At 39.2% G+C, this 23,506-nt stretch overlaps 1 protein-coding gene across 3 annotated transcripts in view; it reads right to left on the bottom strand.

Annotated features, from left to right (window-relative positions):
- tle2b (TLE family member 2, transcriptional corepressor b) overlaps positions 1 to 19,888 on the bottom strand; it is an 80,155-nt gene extending 60,267 nt beyond the window's left edge. For all 3 annotated transcript variants that reach the window (XM_032573250.1, XM_032573252.1, XM_032573251.1), the window contains exons 1-3: positions 19,070 to 19,888; positions 5,505 to 5,602; positions 4,959 to 5,022 (exon numbers count right to left, since the gene is read on the bottom strand). In XM_032573250.1, coding sequence (XP_032429141.1) covers positions 4,959 to 5,022; positions 5,505 to 5,602; positions 19,070 to 19,093 — 186 coding nt within the window. In that variant the 5' untranslated portion in view covers positions 19,094 to 19,888. The remainder of the gene's footprint in view (positions 1 to 4,958; positions 5,023 to 5,504; positions 5,603 to 19,069) is intronic.
- Between the last annotated feature and the right edge of the window lie 3,618 nt (positions 19,889 to 23,506).

Here is a 23,506-nt window from a genome sequence, read left to right as displayed (position 1 = left end):
TATTGCAAAAGCATCACCCCTGGCATAAGTAAAGAACTGCAGAAGCCCCACTTTAGAGGTAATAAAAAATGTTTTTTCAGTGGCTTTAGACTAGCTCATGGAGAACACCAAGCAACTGGATGTTTTAAGTTGTTTAAAAATCCTGAAAAAGAACAATATTATCCAGCAATATTAAAATAAAAATCACAAACCTAACAACAGAAGATTGTTATCGTCTCAGTTTTGTTCACATTTTCATTGGCTGTCATACAGTGAATGTAGGCCAACACATCACTCACATCAGCTGATTTGAGCTGAATTTATAAATGCTGACAGATTCATCTAAAAGCACCAACAGGACTGTCCCCAACAGGTGTTTATAAATTCAGCTTGAAATATGCAACTCCTGTTGTTTACAATCATTAATCCGCAGTCAGAAATGTTACTCTGGCATATACCAACATTATAAAGCTTTACATACTAGACTGATGATATAAAGACAACAATTTTGATGAATAATGAAACCAACTAGGAGATTTATGTTGACAAAATTTCTCCAAGCACTGCAGTCATCTACAGGAAGTCAGGAAACTGTGGGAATGTCAAACATTTATGGAAAGAGATGTTTTTGTGTTGCAATTATGTGCTATCAATGTTGCTCTTTGGAAAACCAAAACAGTAATTAAACTTTCCCTAACAGAACCAAGTTTGAACAGAGCATAGAACCATCGCTGGTTTGCTAAAGCAAGAGGGTGCTGCGGTCATGCCGGCACACGTTTGATTTCTTGAAGGAACATCTTGTGTACGTTTGGGGTTTAAATGCTATGGTAAACTAGTTCAAAACACTGTTTTGTTTGTGATGAGTACAGTTATTTTTAAATTTCCAGAGGAAAGGAAGAGGCATTGTTGGATATCAGGTGAAAAATATGCAAACATGAACCGATTTTTTCAACCGGAAACAATCACGGTTAGAGCAGAAAGTAAACGACACTAACTGCAGGTAGGGGAAAAGAAATCATCCAGATCTTCAAACTCTTCTGTATGCAAACACCTCATTATAGTCAAACACTTTATATGCGAAATGTATTTTTATTATTGCTGATATCATCCTGGGAGCTAGCTGGTTAGGCTTACATAAAAACATTCATATGCATCAGCTGCACATAACCATATGAAACCATGTCTCCACGTTCCAGTACCGTATATTTAGGGGCTTAGCAGTGATGAATAGTAAAAGCAGGAGCAGTGCAGCGTGGTGAGCAGACCCCCAGCCTGTGGAAACAGGCCTCAGTGGATGACAGGCCTAACGAGCTAAATATAGCCTTCTGGGTTATCTCCTCTGTGGGCGCAGCGAGTCCGTTGTTGCTTCACATTATTTACGTGTCTGTGCATGCACCATCTCTCTTTCTCTCTTTTAGTTCACGCACCCCCACACTCACACACTGCTATCTCTTTCTCTTGCTCCCTGTGTTGCATTCTCTCCATTTCATCCATCTGCAGAATCTTTTATTCCTCCCTCCATCCTCTCTCTCAGTCCCCTGGTATCTGTATTTTTACTTCCTCTCTCTCTTTCTCTGCATTTTTCACTCTCACTCCTTCCTTGCATATATCTTAGTCATCTCAGTCAGTTTCCTCTATTCCTTTTTATCTTTTCTTTTCTTTGTACCCTTCTCTCCGTCCCTCAGAAGCTCCCTCTTTTTCTGTCTGACACTCTCTCAGTCGTTTTTTTTCTTCTCTGCAGCTATCTTTCCCTTTGAGCTCCTCTCTTCTCTCTCATTTTCTTTCCCTCCCTCTCATTTTGAAGCCATGCCTATGAAGTAGCAGAGCAGTGCGTTAACCATCCAGTGCACCACAGTGAGCCCTTGTTCAAGTAATACAGCCTGGGGTTCTAAACGTCTGCCATGCTAACCTACATGAATATGTCATCAGCATCTGCAGCTCCATGACCTCTTGCCATGGGTAGCTATTACAGCCCTCCAATGAACCTAAAGATGCAGCATTTACCAGCAGAGCACTGGTCACAGAGGCAGAGACCTTTAATATATTATCATAAACAGTTTGACCTGATGACAGCGGGCAACCATTACAATGTAAAAACAAAGAAATGTGATTTTTCTTCATTGTATAATTACAGATGCAGAAGATTTATAGTGCAGAAGGTGGATGTTTGTCTAGACCACTTGTTCCACATAGTAATTCAGCAAAACCCTCAGCTAAAATAGAGAATACCGGAGAAACGGGGATGTCTTCCTGTGCTTCAGAAAATCTGTTCTGAATTGTTATTTCTTGTTTATTTTTTAACTAAAGATGTGGTAAGTAACTGGAAATAATGAAAAATAAATTAGATGAGAATGAATTGACAATTTGACACTTAAGCAGATGGGCACTGAATTTAATTTTAATGTATTTGATTTTAATTATTGCAACCGATTTCACTAGTGTAACAATTAAATGAATAAACTTGGAATTTAGTTAGACCAAAAAGTGTGTATATTTCAGCGTAAAATTGTCATTCAACCTATAAGTTTAGTTCTCACAACATTTCTGAAAAGATAATAAATAATGTAAAAGGAGTATTCATTTCCTAACACAATTTATCTGTTTTATTTATATATATATATATATATATATATATATATATATATATATATATATATATATATATATATATATATATATATATAAACATTCTTATCCTCTGTAGTAAATGGGAAAAACATTCTTCCTGTAAAAACACACTTCGTATAATTACTGAACAATAATTTGCAATGCTGGTCAACATGTAAAATCGTATTCATAGTGAAAGAGACAATCAGATACAATAAGGTCAAATATAAAGTGGATTAATTATCCTTGCAGGCAATAAATTAGTTGACTGCATTGGAAGCAGTCTGACCTGATTTTACCAAGGATTAGCCTAAACTTAAAAACAGTCAAAAAGCTGAAAATGTCACATCTTTTTCTAAAGATAAGTCCAGACCTTTTCCAAACTCAACTCTACAAAAACACTCGGGAAGTACTCCTCCCCGCGTGTCTCCAAATACAAATTTAGTTCTGGTTGTACAACACCTTTACCTCAGAAACTCTTAAAAAATGATCATTTGAGCCTGCGCAGGATGCACAGATGCTTTCTTTGCATCTCACTTTCCTAGCTGAACATGTAAAGCCACACCAACAAATTCAATACAAATCACTGGACCGCGAAGAACACCAAATGTATTGTTTTTTGCAATCTTGTGGGTTTTTTGAGTGCTCAGTTAGCACTGATTGTAATCATTGTGCTATTGTAATATGTTTACATCACTCAAAGGATTTTGGCACAATTGCAACAGGTTATAAACAAAATCTGTTCACGTAATCAAGTTTTGCAGAGCAAAGCTGATGCTCCACCACCAGGAAATCACACAGGGGAGACAGGGTGAAAGTATGTATTTGTCTGGGAAAACAAAAAAGAAAAGAATACCAATGTTCTTAATTATATCCCGTATACAGGATAAAATACAGCGACCTGAAGTATGTTGGCATAGTAACACTTGTTTAGTCTGAATTCAGTCTAAAAAATTGTTCATCCTGAAAGAGAATGAACATATCCAAGAGCTGGTTTTTAAAATATATAAAGTACAGAACTGCAGAGTGTGGATTAAATTCAACAATATGCTGACAGCGTTAAGTAGCAACATAGCAGAAGCCAACTTGTTGAAAATAACGTAACTTATGTTTCATGTTTGACCTAATAGAGAAATACAGCTTTAAATAACATTCATTTATTTATACTTATCTGTAAAATTTCCCATTGTTAAAGACCTTAAATGGATTAAAACAATGGTCTATTTAGATGTATACAAAGGAGTATGCTATGATTTTCGTGTATGTGAGTAATTTGTCATTTGATATCCTGCTTCTCAGCAGGACTCTCCATCATTTTGTCTGACTGCTGTTTTTCTTGTCTGCTGCTTCCTTTCTTCCACACATTCTCCTTCTATCTAGGTGCCTGTCTGCATTTCCCTCGTTCTGTCTATCCATCTGTGTGTCTATCTAGCTTACAGCCCTGATCCTGCCCGCTCTCCCAGGTTTATGAAATGCGAGCAGCTTAGCAGATGGTGCATATCGTATTCTGGTTGGCTCGGTGTGCGGGTTTTGTACCACAGACGAAGGCTTATGACGGAAGTGAGCCCTTAGTCGCTTAGACGATCCGACTCGGAGAGCTCAGATTGTTAGTTCAGGAGAAGAAAACAAGAGCCTTAGATACAGACTGAAATATGTGTGTAGAAGGTTTGAAGGAGAAATGGGTGCAATGAGAAATGAAAATGAAACTAATGTGAGTAGAGGAAATGAAAACTTTCATTTCTACAACTTCTGTAAGTTGTATGCCATCTATAATATTGGTGGATGCTTTGTTTAATCAATACGTTTAAAATCACAAATAAATGTATGTTTTGTGTCAGAAACAAAACATAAATAATTTAATTAAGCAACTTTGCTCAATTAAATTATTTCCTACTAAAAAATAACATTAATAAAAATTGCTACAATTTAGTGAACCTTTCTCCCGCTTTGTAATTTTTTTATTATTGTTATTGTTTCTATCTGATTTTCTGATCTTCACTTTTTTATGGCCACATCAAGTTGACTTGCCTTCCTTTAAGACGTATCGTATTGCTTTTTGGACCAAGCAAATTGCGTTATAAAATAAATTACAAAAACCACTCTTGAAAAAATGAGATAGTAGAAGCATTAAAAAATGTTCTAATTTTCCTATACCAACCAGTATCCACTCAATCTAGTTCTTGACCTTTATATGTTTCCTGGATCTACAGTAATCTAAAGTTTCATCCCCTGGTTCAGTCTCGCCCATAAACCTTTGACAAAACATTGGTTATGCTAGCTAATTAGAATTTAGTCTGTATTTCTGTCAGAGGACTTGAGATTTTTCTTAAACACATCCTAAACAACTCCATCAGAAGTGAGGCAGGACTCACCATGATGTAGTGCCTCTGCATCTCCGTCTTCTCACTGGCCAGCTTCTCACATTCCAGCTTCAGGCTGCACAAACAACAGCAAAATTGCATTTTTTATTTCCATCTTATAAAATAGATTATAAATTCCACAGAAGATATTACAGGAGTCTCTCCTATTTAACGTTTTCTTTTTAAGTTATCAAATAATGACTTCTGGATACCGAAGTTAGTCTAGTGGGGATTAAATCAACTTCATAGATGAGATCCTCATCAGAGGTCCGTGTGTACCCCAACAGGGTGCTATGTAACCCACCCCATTGGGTCCAGAAAAACTACCTGCTTTACGTTCAAATGTTTCAAATTCACTGCATGTTGACAATAAATTAAAGTAAGAAGAACAAGTTCTTCTCATCTGTCTTTGTGTAAATGGTTGTTTGTGCCGTATGTTTCTGCTTTGCCCTGTGATAGAGTAGTGACATATCCAGGATATGCCCTTCCTTTCACCCAATTACCTACCTACGTTTATTTCTATGCATGTTTGCTTTTGTGGTGCATGTGTAACCGTACCTGTGATACTGAGCCTGGAGGAACTGGAATTCCTCCTTGATTCTGTCCAGAGTTTCCAGGACTGTGAACTTGAAAGACTGGCCAGGCTGCAAGGGGACCTGTAGAGGTGAAAGACAAAAAAAAAGAATGGATGACAAACACATACACATCTCTCTCTTTGTGTGTGGGTGTGTGTGTGCGGGTGGGCGTGTGTGCGTGGGGGTGTGTGGGTGTGTGTGTGGGGGTGGGTGGGTGTGTGTGTGTGTGTGTGTGTGATAGGCTGTTCGTAAGGGGACTGTAACACCCACTTCATGCTGTGTTGGTGAGGAAAGCTGTGAGTGTGTGTGTGAGTGCTTGTGCATCTGTGTGGCAAGAGGAGAAAAGAGCCAAGATGAAAGTGAGAGGGAAGGTCACTTCCTCTTCCCACACATCATAAAGCCTTGTCCTCTGCCTCTCTCTCCTCCTCCTCCCCTAATGACTGACTCCTTCCCTCCACTCGCTCCATCCTTTCTTCTTCCTCTCCTCTTTCCTCTCTCACTTCTACATTAGCATCCCCTCTACTCTGCCGTGCTGCTAATGTATTCAAGCCAACAAGGAGCTGAGAAGGGAAGAAACATCAAATGAATAACTGAAGACAATCACGGCACCATCTCTCACCTGCTAAAAGCTAAAGAAGGCCCAACAAAACAAGCAACTCCCAGGAGGTCCAGCACCACCCGCCATCCGTGTCTGTCTAAAGCGCTGCTGACAGCAGCCCGCCTCCTCCATAGTCTCCATGACGGTGGAGAAACACGGGCGCTGTTGATGCTTTTGATGCTGCAGTTGTTTTCTTTGGAGCTGAAGCATGCAGAATAGGTTGTTCTCAGAGGACGTGTTCCTATGTTGTCGGGTTTTTTTCTCTTCGTTTCTTTTCAGTTCGGTTAATTTTGCTGCCTCGTGAGATTTATAATATTAACTTTCATGTTGTCTCTACAAATTTTGTGCATGCAGTCTGCATCACTGTCAAACCTTTTCAAGGCTGGTTTGATGTGTCTTTTTGAACGGATCCAACAAATATTTTATTTCAAACTGACCATAGTCATATAAATAATAACATAGTGACCGTATATTCCTGCTACATTGTGTAGCTTTATTATTCATTAAATGGATAAGACCTGGTCGTTATTCATGTCATCAGTTCCTCATTATCCTTAGGAGGTAGTAGGAATTAATTTTCTCAATCTCAAAACACAAAACTAAGCTGCCTTATAGTACCTCTGTTCATAATTAATAATATAAAACACGACATAACCAAGGTGGTTTACATTACTGGCCTTGGTAATATAAATTACCAAGGCCGGTTGAGCAACATTCAAGACAGACAAAGCAATATGTTGGAGGCAGTTTGCTGCCACCTACTGGCCAAAGTTAAGCCAACTCGTGCCCAATTGTGCTACTTTGCCAGCTATATAAATTAATGTTTATTTTATGTAAAATATTCACATGTATTTATGTAGCTTAATATTTTTTTTAAAATACAGAAAGGTGCAATAAGGAGATAAATTAGAAGGCAATTTTGATTATAAACATTTTATTATTAACAAGTGTTCTTGTCATTGTTGGTAGTGGCGTTATTTTTTTTTTTACTTTCCTGTTTAGAAGATGTATTAGCACTGTGTATCAGTTTATCCTAAATGGGTCCTAAAGACTGATACAGAATGTTGAGTTAATAATACACAAACTCATCAATCAGGGTTGCAGTAAAGTTTCAGTGTACTCATCCATAAAAGCCTGTTAAGAACCCAATTCTTGCACTTGCATTCCAATAAGATTTTTCAGCTGATAGAGACTACTGGCACTCGATGATCACATATGAGGAAGAAGAAATTGTCAAAAATACTAAAGGTCACAGAGAGCGCTAGTCCCATTTCATAATATTTTGCAGCACCTACTTATTGTTAGCCTTTATTTACTGAAGTCAAAGATAAACGGGCTTTCGTAGAGAAGTGCTTTTCTCTTTTGCAGCTCAATTAATAATTAATGTCATCAAAGTGAACATACAGGAGGACAATCTTAGTGCTGTGTCACCCTCATTTATACACTGCTCAATATGCTAATGGTGGAGAATCAAGTTACTGTCAAAAAAAGATTGTTTATCTGCCGTCATCAATGGCTATGCTATCTAGTCTGCACATTTATAGTGCAGGGCTGTCTGATTAGCTGTAGCGTATCAGACAGCCCTGGGGATGTGAGAATGATTGACGGCGCTAAGATCCTCCTCCTGGCTCCGATTGGCTGTTTCTGAGTTAGTAGTGTATTTCTGCAGATAGCAATAGGACCACAGGGAGGAGGAGGCAGAGGAGTTCACTTTCTTCATAGATTATCGATCTCATAACATAATGTCAGGCCATAGTGACAGTTTTAAAAAAATATGAAAAAACACCCCATATTTTTTATAAAGGTTATATAATGCAGCTTTAAGTCAGCAGAGTCATCTGATGGATAACATTTAATGCTACCCACAGAGTTACCATGATGCCACATAAGACAAGGAAAGGTTTTCTGATAATGCAACATTAAGATAGGAAAGTATCTGGTAAAACTCACAGCATCACAACACTGACCCAAACACCATTTAATTTCCCTCAGCTTACAAATATATCCACTGAGCTAACAAAACAGAAGAAATTAAGCCCAGTTAGTGAGGTCTCATTTACTGATAAACCTGAATATACTTAACTTCCAATATGATTTCATATATTAGCTAAGCGGGACAATGCCGTCATTACGCCCCAGATGGGTGGTTATCGGTTCGCAGCTAAGGCTAAAAGACTGGCGCTTTCAGTGGTGGGGTTTCATTAGTTGAGACAAGCACAATTCAATTAGATTTCAATTAGTCCAATGGCGGAGGTCAGAGACGCCATGGGTTCCCGAGTAATTAATCCGCAGAGCCGAGCTGATCCCGAGCTAAACTGAGCTGAGGCAGGCAAAGCAGGAACGTCTAGATGGCTGGATGGACACCATGCACACAAACCCTCTGTCTGTGTGAGTATGGGAAGGAGGGGTGGGCTGGGGTGGGACAGGGCGGGGCGGAGGGTTAGCGTCTGCCAGTAGATCCCCACTGACCTTGATTCACACCACACACACCCATTCAAGCAAGAAGGGGCGGAGAGAGGGATGAGGGGATAGATACTGATCTAGCACACATAAACACACACACACGGCCATAAGAACATTGAAAAACACATCAACAAACAAACATGCACCACTGCACATGCACATTCACACTTTAAGCACATGGAAAACACACAAAACCTCAGAGGGGTGGGAGTACACGGATGGATTGAAAGGGAGGAAAAGTCAGAGAAGAGATGGATACCCATCTGACAGATGGACGGATGGATGTAGGGAGTGATGGACCAGTCTGACATTCTTTCAGAGGAATGAATGCACAAGCAGAAAGACAGATGATGAAAGAGTAGTGTGGCTGCTGACTGAGAAAGATAGCCAGCCATTCATTCAGCTGACACAGAAGGAAGAGGGCGAGGGGATGGAGAGAGCGGGAGAGAAACAGACAGAGAGTGTCTTTGCTGTAGTCAACACAGCCTGCTCACCCTGTGCACTGTCCATCGGCCTGTGGTAATACCGCTCCCACCATCTGCCGCCACGCACTTACCAACGGCAACCACGCGAATGCACACGAGCAGAGCGCTGCTGGCGGGTTACATCAGCAGCACTAAGTCGTATAACAAAGCCCATAGTCACAGATCATGATTATACAAGAGATTTGTGATTTGCAACCATTGGTGTCAACACGGCAGATTGCATGGTGCTCTGACGAGAGAAATTTTAATTCCTTTCATCCATTGGACACAAAAACCCTCAAAAAATGTATCACTTTCAATTTGCAAGTTGTACCTTTCTGAATGAGTTTCATTGACCCCGAGGCAATAAGGCAGTGGGAGTGCGAAAAGGAAATGAAAAATCCCATAAAAAAGAAAAAAAAAAAACTTGGAGAGCTCTCAGGCAGAAAAAAATGCATTTCCCATTCACTCTGAGCTTCATCTTCCAGGATAAAAGACTTGTATCCAGAGTTGGTATTAAATTAGGCCATTTTAAATAATCAAGGGCACCTTTTCGCGTATTCAAAACCAATCTATGAGATACATGAGCTATGGGTGCGTAGATATGAAGATGTGCAGTGTTTACAAAGATTGAGGTATTTGTAAGTAATGCCATTTGCACATTATAACAAACATTTGCTGTTTGATTGTGTTTCAACTCTCCTGTTTTGTGAGAAACAGTCAAAGCAGCAGTAAAGATGTCACAAAGGTCCAAGAAAGATCACTCTCTCTTCTGCCAAGTGTTTCAGATGTTGAATGTAAACAATGGTGAATTAGTACTAGGAGGACAAATGTGTTCCAAGAAAATAAGCCATCTCACCATCACACTACCACCACCAGCCTGAACACAGCAAGCGCGGCTGTATGGATGATCTTGTTTACTCCATATTTTAACCCTACCGTCTGAATATCAGCACAGAAATCAAGACAACATTTTTCTAGTCTGCTATTGTCCAACTCTGTTAACCTTGTGTGAATTACACCCTCGGTTGTTCTGCTGTTGTCTTCTCCTCCTGTTTCAAGGTTTGACAAGTTGTGTTTCTGTGATGATATTTAGTAATCTTTGATTTTAATCTTTGGTTAATTGAACTGCTGTTATTGTTCTATCTTCTTGAACCAAGCCACCCATTCTTCTTTGACATCATCAAGGATTTTTATCTGCGTAAATACTGCCAGCCATATATTTTTACTTTTTGTTTTAGTTCATTCCAAGTAAAGCCAAGACATGGTTGTGTGTGAAAATCCCAGCAGATCAGCAGTTTCTAAAATGTTTACCCAGTCTGAGTGTTTTAGTCTAGCATCAGCAACTATCCAACCTTCAAATCCACTTAAAATTCACTTTTTTTCTCCCATTCTGATGATTGGTTTTAAATTCAGGAAGCTGTCTTCACTTTGTCTAGATCTATAAACAAAATGAGTTGCTGCTGTGTTACTGGCTGCCTCCCTGTCCATGTAGCCCGTCGATATGAAGAAACGTATATTGCTTGTGTATCTGTGCGAGAACCAGGATTTCCAGCAATTAGTTATAGGCAGTGGAATTACATAACTCGAACACAAAATCAGAGTGACTTTTTATGTTAAAATTACAGAGCAAGATGTGTCATAAAATGTGAGAAAATCAGTGAACGTCAGATTTCCAGGAGCAAGTGAATGCATACCGTCAAGCCCCATTCAACAGGTGTCATAACGTAATGAGAGCAGCACTGTTTGATAATGGGTAAACGAATAAGTAGAGTTGGATAATAGACATTCAGTACTTCGTTCTAGATGTGGAGGAGGAATACAATGACAGGTTACTCATCAATACAGGTCTAAAGTATTTGATTGTGCCCTTCACTTGCATAGTCTGCAACATATACCACATAAGACAAAATTATTCATAGCTCTATGGTATTCTTTTGAATTTACCAGCAAATTTCTTCTTTCTGGCATTATATTATAGTTGAGGAGTGCTCCAACCGGAGGTCTGGTTTGAATCTGCTAGGATAAACTGTGAAAGAAGCTAAAGATTAGGGTGATGGCATGAAAGTCTTCTGACCTCAAAGACTTGGCGATCATCACCAAAAGTAAATAATAAAAAAAAAAAAAACAGTGAAAAAAAATTACATTTAAAAAACAGATTACTCTTCTTTAGTCCAGGGTGGCAGCAGTCTTTCCTGATTGCCTCAATTATCTCCAGTCATGCTTCGGGCTTTTGTTCCTATCTATACTTGTGTCTTGCATTTAAATGGAAGTACTTCTCCTTTAGCTGCAGACAGTTTTTCCACGACTGATGGTGGCTTCAGAAATTAGGCTGCAACTGTGAAACAGATGCACATCTGGGAGTTATTGGAAAAGACACGATTCTATCTGTCGGTTTGTCATCTCTGTCAATCTGGTTAGCCCCTGGCACGTTTTCTACCAACACATCAGCATTCACACGGTATAAGATGACATGTCTGAGCAGGGATGTATTCATTCAAGCAAAAACACCCACAAATTCCCCCCCCCCTTTTCTCATGCCCTCTCTGTTGCAGCTCTACCTTGTTTTATTTTCCTTTCACACTTCTCCCTCTTACTCTCTTTCCTCTCCTTGTATCGCTCTGAAACAAGCCAAGACGCATTTGGATTCTGTGTATTAAATAATAATTGCATGGTGAAATATTTAGGGGGGAAAAAAAGACATGAAAAAATGCCAAGTGAAGAAGAAGAGTGTCAGTACCCCTTGAGCACATGTCTCTAGGCTTGTGCGTGTGTGTGTATGTGCGTGTTTGCTGATGTGTGCAGCAGCGAACATAAGCAACAGCTCATTGATTTAGACTCTGACAGACAGAAGAAAGGCAGAAGAGGCGAATGGGATTCCAAGTTATCAGCCAGCATTTTTTTGAAGCCAAAATACTGTGAGCACGCTTTCCCTACAATTTCACAAACTATTCAATGGGCTGGATACAAAAAAATGGGTTTTATCACAATTTAAGAAAGCAAACCCTACGTACAGTTTATGGCTCTCACATTGTGCTTTCAAAGGGCAAATACACCGACCTAGCATGTTGGATGAACTAATCAGTCATCCAACATGCCAACAACTCCCCAGTAATCCAAAAGTCCAGCAAGGCAGCCATTAGTTAATGTAGTCAATCTACAAGTTATCTAGTTAGTTACCAGTCAGTCAGAAAGCCAGTTACATTGTAGCTCTGGGTACAAGCAAAAGGCAGCAAACATATTAGGAAATGAGAGTCTGGACTGCATCCAAGCCCTGCTCTGATCATTTTTTTTCACGACAAAGAAAGGACGACAGCAAACAGGATTTGAGGATAAAAAAATGGCCTGTTTTTAATCAGAGAGAGGGCTTACACCAAGCAGCCACTGATATCTGATCAGAACTTCTTGGTTGTTTGTGTGACTTCTGGCCAGTTCTGTGGGCTCTCTCACAGCGGCTGCATTGTTGTTCCTTGGCTTTTTGCCTCTCTAAAAGGGCTGCCTTTGAAATGCACCGTGAAATTAAATGTAAACAAGACAAGGACAACGGAAAGGAGGGGAGAATGTCATCTCTGGGAGGTGACAGCAAGCCGCTGTGCTATTTACCGCACATGGCTTTCATTACGATCTTAAATGTTGGTGGAAAAAGAAACTGCTTGACACAGCTTTAGAAAGAAGGAGACAAGTAAGGTATGTGTGGAAAAAAGGAACTTTTAATTGACTTGTCTCAGAAAACGCAACATTTTTGTGGTTAAAATGTAACTTTACTAACTCTGTAAGAAATGGTTAAATACTATTTCTGCAACAACCAGTCACAAGTTTGGAACAATAAACGTGTCAAAGTCAAACTTTCATACCTGCTTATGATGCTTTGCTACAGTACAAAATGTTTTCCAACCTTTTTGCAAATTTTAACCCATACGTGGTGAACTTCTTTGACTTTTTTCCTCTTTATATCAAATTATTTTGCTTTCTTTAGATCAAAAGCAATCAAATGTGAAAATCAAAGTACGTTTGGGAAAGCAAACATTTTATTTTTCTATTTTCTGGTGCAAAGAATAATCAATTACCATGCTCATCATTTGAAATACAAGGGGGAGTCGGTATTTCACTACAGTGCTTCATAAAAGCATTTGTGAACAAGAGGCAAGAAGAAAGCCATTGTCAAAAGAAAGAACTGCTTGCCATTTGCTACATTTCATGTAGGTGAGGGAGAAAAATTGTGGAAGAAGGTGATCTCAGATAAGACCTAAATTGATCTTTGAGGCGCTGTGTCTTATAAAATTAACACAACGTATCAAAAGACAGCACTCCTCTGGTAAAACAAGATTATGGAAGCATCATACTGTGGGCTTACTTTTTTTGGTAAGATAAAGGAAAGCTGATCAGTTTTGATTGCAAGGTGCACAAACTACCTACTGGGCAATATTGAAAGAAAAACTGTTGGAAGTTGCAAAATCACTTAAGAGTAATGTGTAGATTCACCTTTCATCAGATTGATGCTAAATATAAAGTGAGGGAATCCAAGAATGGTTTAGATCAAATCGTGTTCTTCTGTTGGAAAGGCCAAATCAAAGCCCAGATCAAAATCCAATTGACAATCTGCAGCAACACCTGAAAGTTGTTGTTGATGTGTGATCTACATCTAATCTGTTTTTTTTACACAGAAGAAAAACAGTAAAATGTTTCAGTTTCAATTCCCACAGTGTTATTTGGAGAAGAATAAGAAAACCATATACTGACATAACATCCCAATAACACACATTAAACTTGTAATATGGCAAAATGTGAAAACACTAAACTGAAATACATTTCCAGACAACCTGAAGTTCTGAATTTCATCTTCACATGACAAACTTTTCTGAACTGATAAAAGTCTGCAGACCTACAATCAAATGTCTTAGACTTGTCAAATAAAGTCTAGTTCAAAAATTTTAGGCAAAAAAAAAAAAACAAAATCACTTTTGGCAAAAAAAATGAATTAGGTCATTGTTTTAGGAAGGTGACGATATCAAAAACTGAAAGAAACCTTTCATTCAAAAGTATAGCTCCTTACTTTTAAAGGTGTTAATAATTTATTGATTCATAAACATACACTGTCAACAGGCCTGTGGGTGTGATCTGAATTCATCCACAACACACTCATCGATACACAGGCGGCTCTCGCAGGGCGTGGCAGACAACTGAGGCTTGTACATTCGCACAAACAGTTGTGATCAAAGTAGGACATTATTTATTGCTATTGTTGGCACACAGAGCACATACCCACACAAGTCACTGCAGATTTCCAATCACCTTCCACTCTCGATTACATGCACACAAACTTTAACGGCTGCATGCACACACACGCTAGTCTAGAGAAATATATGTGCCTACTAAAAAGTTTGCACAATAATAAAAACCTGCAATAAACGATAGCCATGCAACAGATGCTGGTCCAAAAGAACTAAGAGCCTTAAAAGTCTTTTTAGAACAATTAGAGAGTCTAATACTGTATGCAAGTAAGATGCCACTACTGTTTCAACCACAGCAAGGTCTGTCAAATGTTGTTTTCTATTCCTGTTTTTAGCCATTTGCACAAGAATAAATCAATTTATTAAAGACTTTTTTAAAGCAGCATTTCCAGTAATGAAAGACGCTGCACAATTATGATAACATAATGATAGCTGCATAGTAACACACTGACTGCAGCACTTTACACTTCACAGAGAATGTGCACACATAAAACCCAAGTGAACTTTGCAATGAATATTTACCCACATCTAAGCTAATTCAAATATTTATGTGCTCACAAAGCACTAAGGGGGCAGAGACATAAAAGAAAAATCACAGAAAAATTAAACAAGAACACACCTCACACAAATCCCCCCTCAAACACGCACACACTCAATGTTCTGATAGCGCTCTCCACAAAAAATCCAGGGGAACCAATTACAGCTCCACGCTCCTCACAGCCCAGCTCTCAGTTTTCCCTCTATGCCACCAGAGAGTGAAGATGGACTAGCTTCTCCTTTAAATAAAACTCAACCTTTGGATGCTCAAGTCACTGATTCTGAGCAACGTCAACAGTTCTGAAAGCTCACTGGTGACGTCTAGAAAACGTAATTTGGACCTACCAGAACCAGATCAGTTTCAGATTTTGGCAGCTTGTCAGTTCAGTAATACTTATATTTAAGATAGATAAGGAAATAGGAGATTCACATCGTATCACGACACATTACAAGGGCTGCATGATATTTGAAAAAACAAGGAATTGCAATGTTATTGTTGAATATCGCCATGACAATAACAATTAAGACTAACTTGAATTTTCCTGACTCTTTCATCATTAAAACCTCCCCACCATATCTATGAGCTTTACAATCTCAGCCACTATAAATGTACATATGTTGTTCATCGAGGGCAACTACAGACCATCCAACTGGTCAAACATATTCCTGGCATGCAGAGTATGAAGGCATCACACTTGAAATATGATAGCCAACCGAATACTGTATCAAAGCAGTCAAACGCTGTTAGAGTTAGAAAGGTTTTAACTGAATATATTGTGCAGCTGTGCCTCTTGCCTACTCCACTGCCAACATGTGATGATCTGGACTCAGTGCTCCCATGTGGAGTGCACATGCAGACACACCTCAGCATAAGCTTTCCGTTTTAATAGTTTCATCACAGAATGAGACTTGTAAAGATGCATTCAGCTTACAAGATGAGAAGAACCACGACAAGGGGCTAAAAGAAAAGAAAAGATTTTTTATTATTTTTCAAAAAATTAAGAAGCCTTTGTTTTTTTGTTTACAGATAAAGACATAATTAATTTTAAACTGTGTTTAGATCTTGTAGAAAACACAACTCAACCTGGGCATCCACCTGCTCAAACATAGCATCCAGGTGTGATTAAATCACTAACCATCATATTGTTGGCTCTAAATAAATTATTTAGCCACGATAAGTTATTTAGAAAAGTCACAAGCTAGTAATAATTGTAAAGAACCAGAGGCTGTTGACAAGTAGGAATAATCTAATATTTTCAACATTAGAGCTTAGATTAGTTCAAGAATTATGTTATTTTATAGAAGTTGTTTACTTCATAATGCAAACTTATTTAACATATAAGAAAGTCTCCTAATCTAATAAATATCATTAAGTGCTACATTCACATAAATCTTATGTTGATGCACAATACTATTTGAATGACTGAAAGAGTTCTTAAAGTCACTGTGAGCTCTAATGTGTCAATACGTGACACATTAGTAGTAGTGGTACTACGAGGATTTAAGTCATTTTAGTGAGTTATGGACTTGCTCTGTTGGTTTTTGGTTGACTTAAGGAATGAAAAACACCATTAGAGGCAAACTGTAAAAACACAAAGAGTTATAAAATGTGCTTGTTAATGGGATCCTGGGAGGTCAAGTTCAGTGTTTGCATGTAACCATCTAATTGTCTAAGGCCATAATTGGAAAGAGACAGAACAAAATAACAGAGAGCTCAGAAAATTAGAAGGCAAGAGAAACATCAGTACCATAATTTTAAAGTGACTTAAATGTACTGCATTTATACTTGAGTATAGCAATTTGTATAAAAAAATGAACAAACACAATTCTATGCTTCTTTACATTCATCTGCAGGTTATATTTCATGGCAAAACAAGAAACAAAATGTATACTGGCCAAGGAGAACTGCAGAAAAAGTTGGGAGAAAAAACCCAATGAAGAAATGCAAAATAGGGACAGAAAGAGAGAGATGGGGGTCTATCGATCTGTTGGAGTTGACTCAGTCTGAGACTGAACTTTATCACAAACGCAGAGCATCTCAGCAGGAAGCTCTCTAATATCCCTCTAAAGGGGAGAACAGAGGAATGTTCACACACGTTTCTTCATTCACTTTCATTTCACTTACCACCTCCAGCAGTGCTTTCTGAAGGAACTCTTTCCATCTTTATTTTTTTTGTTGTTTTTAGCTCTTTTCTTGGCTCTTACACATTTTGCTTTCTTGCTTTGTTTTCCACCTCTCCTAGTTTCCCTGCAACTTTTCCAGCAGCTGGCTTATTAGCATTCTCTCTGTACATATAATTGATTCCTCATGCCGTCCTCTTGTGAAAATGTCATTCATAATTCTATGTGATGGCTGGCTGGCTGGCTTATTGGTTTGCTGTTTGGGTGGCTGGCTGTGAGGCAAAGTGGCCAGTGACCCATTTGCAGCAGATACAAAGAGACTGACAACCAAATCTGATTACAGCAGCAAGATCAAGGCCTTTGTCAAACAACTGGCCTACGCTAGAGTCATTCTAAGCTGTAACTCATCTTCTGTGACTTTTTGACTTTCTAACCTATATTTTTCCATAGCATTAAGGTCTTTATGTTGTTTGAGGGCCAAGATGAAGAAGGGAACAGACTTTACAGATGCATCCCTGTTGAAGTATGTATGCAGTATCCTGAAAATGTGCTGCCCCCTTCCTCTGACACCAGTAAATAGAGTCCAGTGCAACAAACAGCATCAGGAACGCAGCAGGTATTTACAGCAAAGCACAATAGAAGTGCAGGAACGCTCTTCTTAAGGGGCAGTCCTAACAGAGACTGCAAAAGACCCAAGACAGAGGTGGAGGTTCACCTTCCAGCAAGATCATAATCCCAAACTTACAGTCAGAGCTGCAGTGGAATGGTTCAGATAAAATCATAGTCAAGCATTAGAGCAGCCCAGTCCAAGTTTATACCTAAAATCAACAGAATATGTGGCAAGACATAAACACTGATATTCAGATTTGTCCTGCCAATCTTACTGGGTTTGATTTTGAGCAATTCCAGCCTGTAGATGTGAAGTACAGACATACCCCAAGAGACTTTTGGTTTTAATTGCAGAGAAAGGTGGTCCTATAAAGTGCTAACCCATAGAGCTGAATACAAATGCATGCAAGATTTCTCTGAATTTTATTAGTGAAAAAATTTAAAACCATAAATCGTTTACATTCCACTACATAATTAAATGCTAGAAGTTCAAGAGGGAACAGCACTTTAGCAAATCCTGTATATTCAAAATCATCTAACGGTAACTAGGTCTGTACAATTTTAGGAAAATATGCAAAAGCACCATTGGGATAATGATATCAATTCAAAGGAAATAAAACTGTCCTCAATTTAATAACGTTTCCCCTCATTCTCACCCTTTCCTCACTATTTTCCATGAGATTAACCAATTTGGCCACTGAAAACTATATCAGGGTTTGCGTGTCAAGGGCAGTGAAAGTCCATCCAATGGAACAAATATAACATTGGCTCGTAGAGCATTCATGCATGTCACTGGAAATGTAACAGCCTCCCAAATATCCAAACAGTCTAACCAATTGTGGTATTGCACACATTGCTATTAGGATGACTGCAGATCAGAAATGTTTTGCAACTCAAAAAACAATGGAAATCAACTGATGAAACACTGCTGGTCGGTTCCTACACACATGCACATATACATTACTGCAGTCAGATGTGCTGTGACACACATCGTCACAAACATACACTTCCAGGCTCAAACACACGCAGAGATGAATAAACAGTAATTAGAGCATGGATAAAAACACGCAACCCGAGAAGAGCAGGTTTAGTTGTATACCACCTATGCAGCCAATCAACAACAGGATCCCAGAGAGACCTGGCTGTAGCTGACAGAGAGGGAGGTGTCATGAGGGGGTGGGCGTGTGTGTGCGTGAGTGTGTGTGCATATCGGGGAAACTCTCAGCCCAAACACCCGATGTCTCTCTCCTCATGTTACAGTGCAGTCAATTTAGCTACACAAGCGAGTTAGGCTGAAACAAACAGAAGGACTGTGAGATGCAGGCAATAATCCGAAAGCAGGAGGAAAACCCAGCAAGGAAGTTTTTAGTAGAAGGTGATTTTAGTATGGAAGCATGAAAATCCAAGAGGGACAATGGTGATAAAGCGAATGTGACAAATTAAAAGCCACAGACAGATTGGAGCTGAGAAAGACACTCACAAAAAGTGGAGCAGACAGGAAATAGAGACATGAGGGTGAACTTACCGGATGCCTGCCCTGAGGGTACATGATCCCAGGAGAGGAGAGGCTTCCAGTCCGTTTGATGGCCAGGTTACTCCCCTGGCCCTCCAGTCCTCTGCCCTCCACCTGGTTACACCAACCCACACACAGTCACACACAAACCCAGACTCTCAAACACTCAGGGAGAACTGTCTCTGCTCCTTCGCTGGGTTCTCTCGTCCTTGTTGCTCTCTGTCCTTCTAACGCAAATTTCCACTGATACTCAGCAGAAGAACCCTCGCTCCGTCGGTTCGTTCATCCAACAGGGTCATGATAAAACGGAGCACCAGACTTTGCCTCCTTCTTCCTCCTTCGCCTTTCCCTAGTGAAACCCAAGTCACAGTTTCTCCTCCTCTTTCCTCCTCGTCTGCCTTACAGTGTCTGTCCCCCTTTTTTCTTGTGATCAGTCCAGGTCCACACGTACTGACATGAGAGAGAGAATTCAGTCCATGCAAGCTCCTCTCTTATACTTCTCCTCCTCTTCCCACTCTTCTTGTGGCTTATCCTTGCGCCCTTTCACCCAGCAGTCCAATGGGAAAACATACAAACATAAACACTCAGCTGAACCAAATAGTCCCCTTCTCTTATTTTTCCTCCTCTTCACCCTGTCTCTCTGACACACTAAAGCCTTGACTGCTGCAGCAGGAAGAAGGAGGAGGAGGAGGAGGTTCGGGATAGGGAGGAGAGAGTGAGAGCTTTGTTTTTAATCTAAATGTGGAAAAAAAAAAAAAAACGAAAGAGGAAAGCAGGAAAGAACAGCAGGTCAGTGGAGGATCCAGCGGGCTTTTCAGCAGCAAGCCCTAGACTGTAATATATTGTGCCTGTTGGCTTCAACACAAACAGGACAGGCTGCTAAAGCTTCTCTTAAGGTGGAACTGAGTAGATAGAGACACACAGTCACACACACATACACACACACAGAGAGAGAGAGGACGGAGGGAGAGAGGAGGCGAGAGATGGATTCATTTTCAATTGTGGTCAGATACACAAAGCAATCAGTCAAGCACAAAGACTCGGGCTCAAACAGATATGGATCGAGATACAAACACACAAATGCTCAGACGTGCATATGCAAATTCATGACAGCTAAGGAAAAACACAAACGCGCACCCACCCACACACACACACACACACACCCCTACATACAACAGTCAGGCAGAGTGATAAGTTTATTAGTCAGTTCACACCTTGCAAGAACATTTGTGCGAGATGATTGGATAATAATCCAGTCATGCTTAATTGCACAGTAATCCAGCCAAAACCCATTCAGGTTGCACCAAAGACTGCTGGTGAAATCTGATCTCCATCGGATTACACAGATCTTTTAAACTTTTTCACATTCAGTCACATCAGAACCACAAACTTCATTGTACTTTAACTGGGATTATATGAAGTAAACCAACAAAGACGGCCACAGAACGTACAAGTTTTAGAAAAATAAAAAACGACTTTTAGTGTTTTATTCATGAATAAGAATATGTAAGCCGAGATGTGTACTTGTGTCCAGCCCCCAAGTTACCTATTTATTAACCATTAAAATATTAAGCTTACAAGCCAGACAAGGAGAGCATAATAAACCAGAGAAGAAGCCAATGTGAACACCGGAGGAGCAGCAGATATACAGAGGTCAGATAATCTGCTGACACAACAACCAGTGATCCACCTGTACAATTAATCATACAGGAGACACAGCAATCGTGTATTTGAAATTCCAATCATCATTTAGCGTAAAATGAATTTTTCTGGCTTGTCAAACTACGTATGTGGCTCCTCGAAATACCAACCCTACAAGGAAACAGAGGCAGCATCATGATGGGGATTATTTTCTTCAGGATTAACATGCAGGTATCAAGTTATTTAATTTATTTCTTCTGGCTCCCACCCTCTATTAAAAGAAACAGAGAAGATGAGGGGCACCAGTATTCATGCCAGTGGAAGTGGGAAAAGGTAATATTGTTCACCAACCAAGACTTATCCAAGCCTCAAACTGACAGCAACAACTCAAACAAAAAGAATTGCCAATTTTATCTGTTTCTATGACAGCTGGAATTTAATCCTTAGACTTGTAATGAGAAATTATCCAAAACAACCAGATCCAACATGAGGTAAGACAATGCCTTTATATTTTTGTTAATTTTTATCGCTCTGATGCTAAACCTGGTGCTACTGCCAGCCAGAAACAACTCAGTTGTATTGTTTCAGCATGAATACCATCATTTCCTCCTATAATTTTTATGATATTAAGGTCACCTCGTAATTAAGGATGCATCATGTGCACAGCTTGGTTCAACACTCAGTATCCAAATCAAGCAGCACAAAGAAACATACTTCAATACAATCCATGTTCCAAATATCAATGGTTTCAGATCTACTTTGTAAACACTTCCAGTACAGCCACGGTTTTTCTTGTCAAGTAAAAAAATAAAAAGTTCATTTTCAGTTAAACAAACCCTTTCAAACTGGAATGAATTCACTGAAAAAAAAAACCTTTTCAAGCTGGGTTTTTTTTATTATTTTCAAAAAATAGAAGCTGTCAAACTAATTTTAACGTCTATCAGGGGAATGTGCCACCAACAGATACTTTAACAAAGGAATGCTATAAAAAATGTGGCTAGAGATATGACTTTTAGGTCCAAGCATTGTGAGGGGATATTTGTCATCACTGTAAGTGCTGCAATGGAGGAATGCCTGTTTACTGCCAGGGATGTAATCAGAATCAGTAGGTCGAGTATCTCAAGGATTACTGCTGTAACACTCCAGAAATATCTCCGCCACAGCAGGATAAAAATGTCTGCCTGCCTACTTCTGAATGCTGGATCTGAAGCAAATGTTATTTACAGGAGCTCCCAGAATGGACCTGAACCTACTAAGACTTGATATTTAAAGACTTTCCTCGTACACAACACCGGGCTGTCCCAGACATCTTTTGGCACTGGTTATAATCAGTTTATCCAGGGCAGCTCTGCCTTTGAACTTGATCAGACAGCCATTAATCCGACACCGTAGACTCAGGCGCAGTCGGTCCTGGCATCCGTGGAGGATTTCCAGTAAGACAGAAACTGCATTTGATAACTAGAGGGTGAGGCAAAGGACAGGACCAAAGCCTCAATTAGGGACACATACAGACATCCTATTATACCCAACACAACAGTTCCTTTTTTATCCAAATCCCCCCTGAAAGTCACTGTCAAGTTTACTCTGTTATTTCTGATATTAGGCTTATGTGTGTAAAAGTGTTCGTGTTCTGCACATATTTTGAGTAAGATGGTAATTATTGAAATACATTGCTTTGATATTCAAAATCAAACTTTAAAAGCAGCTTGTTTGTGAGGTGTTTTTGGGGGGTTTTGGGTAGTTTGAGGACATGTTTTGATAACAACTATTACTTTATCTTTTTGAAGTAAAAAACGAAATGCTTGGTTTTTGGGATTTATTTACTGAAATTGGATCCCATGCTATTTCTTTATGCAGGTTTGAAATAATTAGAAATTCAACTTTCAGAAAGAAAACCCTTTTAAAACAAGAAAAGTATCTGGAAATGGAAACAAACCTTACAAAGAAGGCTATGATATGTAGAAAATATTGGGAAGGCATTCAGAGAAATGTTTTAAACGGCTGACATCAATAATGTCTCTTGGCCATGTTTTGTGTGGAGAAGGTATTTTCTCACCTTCTTAACAAACCAAAATTTAGACGAACTCTAGTTTCATTCAACTTCTTTTGGTCAATTGTCACAAAATTGCTTCATACTGCTTCCAGTCTTAATGTAGCAAAAAAGTCTGTTCATGGATGTATGACACATGCCAAGGATTATAATGGAAGTACTTTGCTACTCTCTAGTGGTCAAAGTGTGCATGACACGTGTCTCTGCTTTTATAGAAATAAACTGTTTCTGAAATTGTATCCAAAATATTGTGGTGCTGTATCTGAAGGCTTTACTTAGAAACATCAGCACCAATAAAAGAATCCACTCCTGTCTGGACAATATGTTCAATTTTGTCCAAATGTCATTCATTTATAATCACACCTACATTGACTGTAAAGCTATTGCATGAACTTTATTTAAATTTAAATATTCTATCTAATTCAGCGACTGCTCAGCAGCCAAAACAAAATAAATTCAGGCATTAAGTAGTCAATCAGCAGTGAAGCAAATGAACAGTGAATTTGGGATCCAGCATGTACAAAGCAAACTGTAACCCTTGAATAAGCAAGTCTGCTTTGCGTATGTCATTATTAACCATCAACACCTAAAATCCATTTGAGGCTGTTATTATAGGACACTAAAGGCATAACAGCTTATTATTGATTCAGCAGGAAGCTCACAGGTTGAAACTAGCAATGCAGATCGTGAGCTCAAGAATCTTAAGAATCCACTTCCCAAAGCTGCTCAGTTTGAAAAAGGAACCCTCTGACTCTAAA

Source organism: Xiphophorus hellerii, chromosome 9 (genome assembly GCF_003331165.1).
Source record: "Xiphophorus hellerii strain 12219 chromosome 9, Xiphophorus_hellerii-4.1, whole genome shotgun sequence".
NCBI lineage: Eukaryota > Metazoa > Chordata > Actinopteri > Cyprinodontiformes > Poeciliidae > Xiphophorus > Xiphophorus hellerii.
The sequence above is the reverse complement of the archived record's forward strand: the minus strand, read 5'-3'. Positions and strand labels throughout refer to the sequence as shown.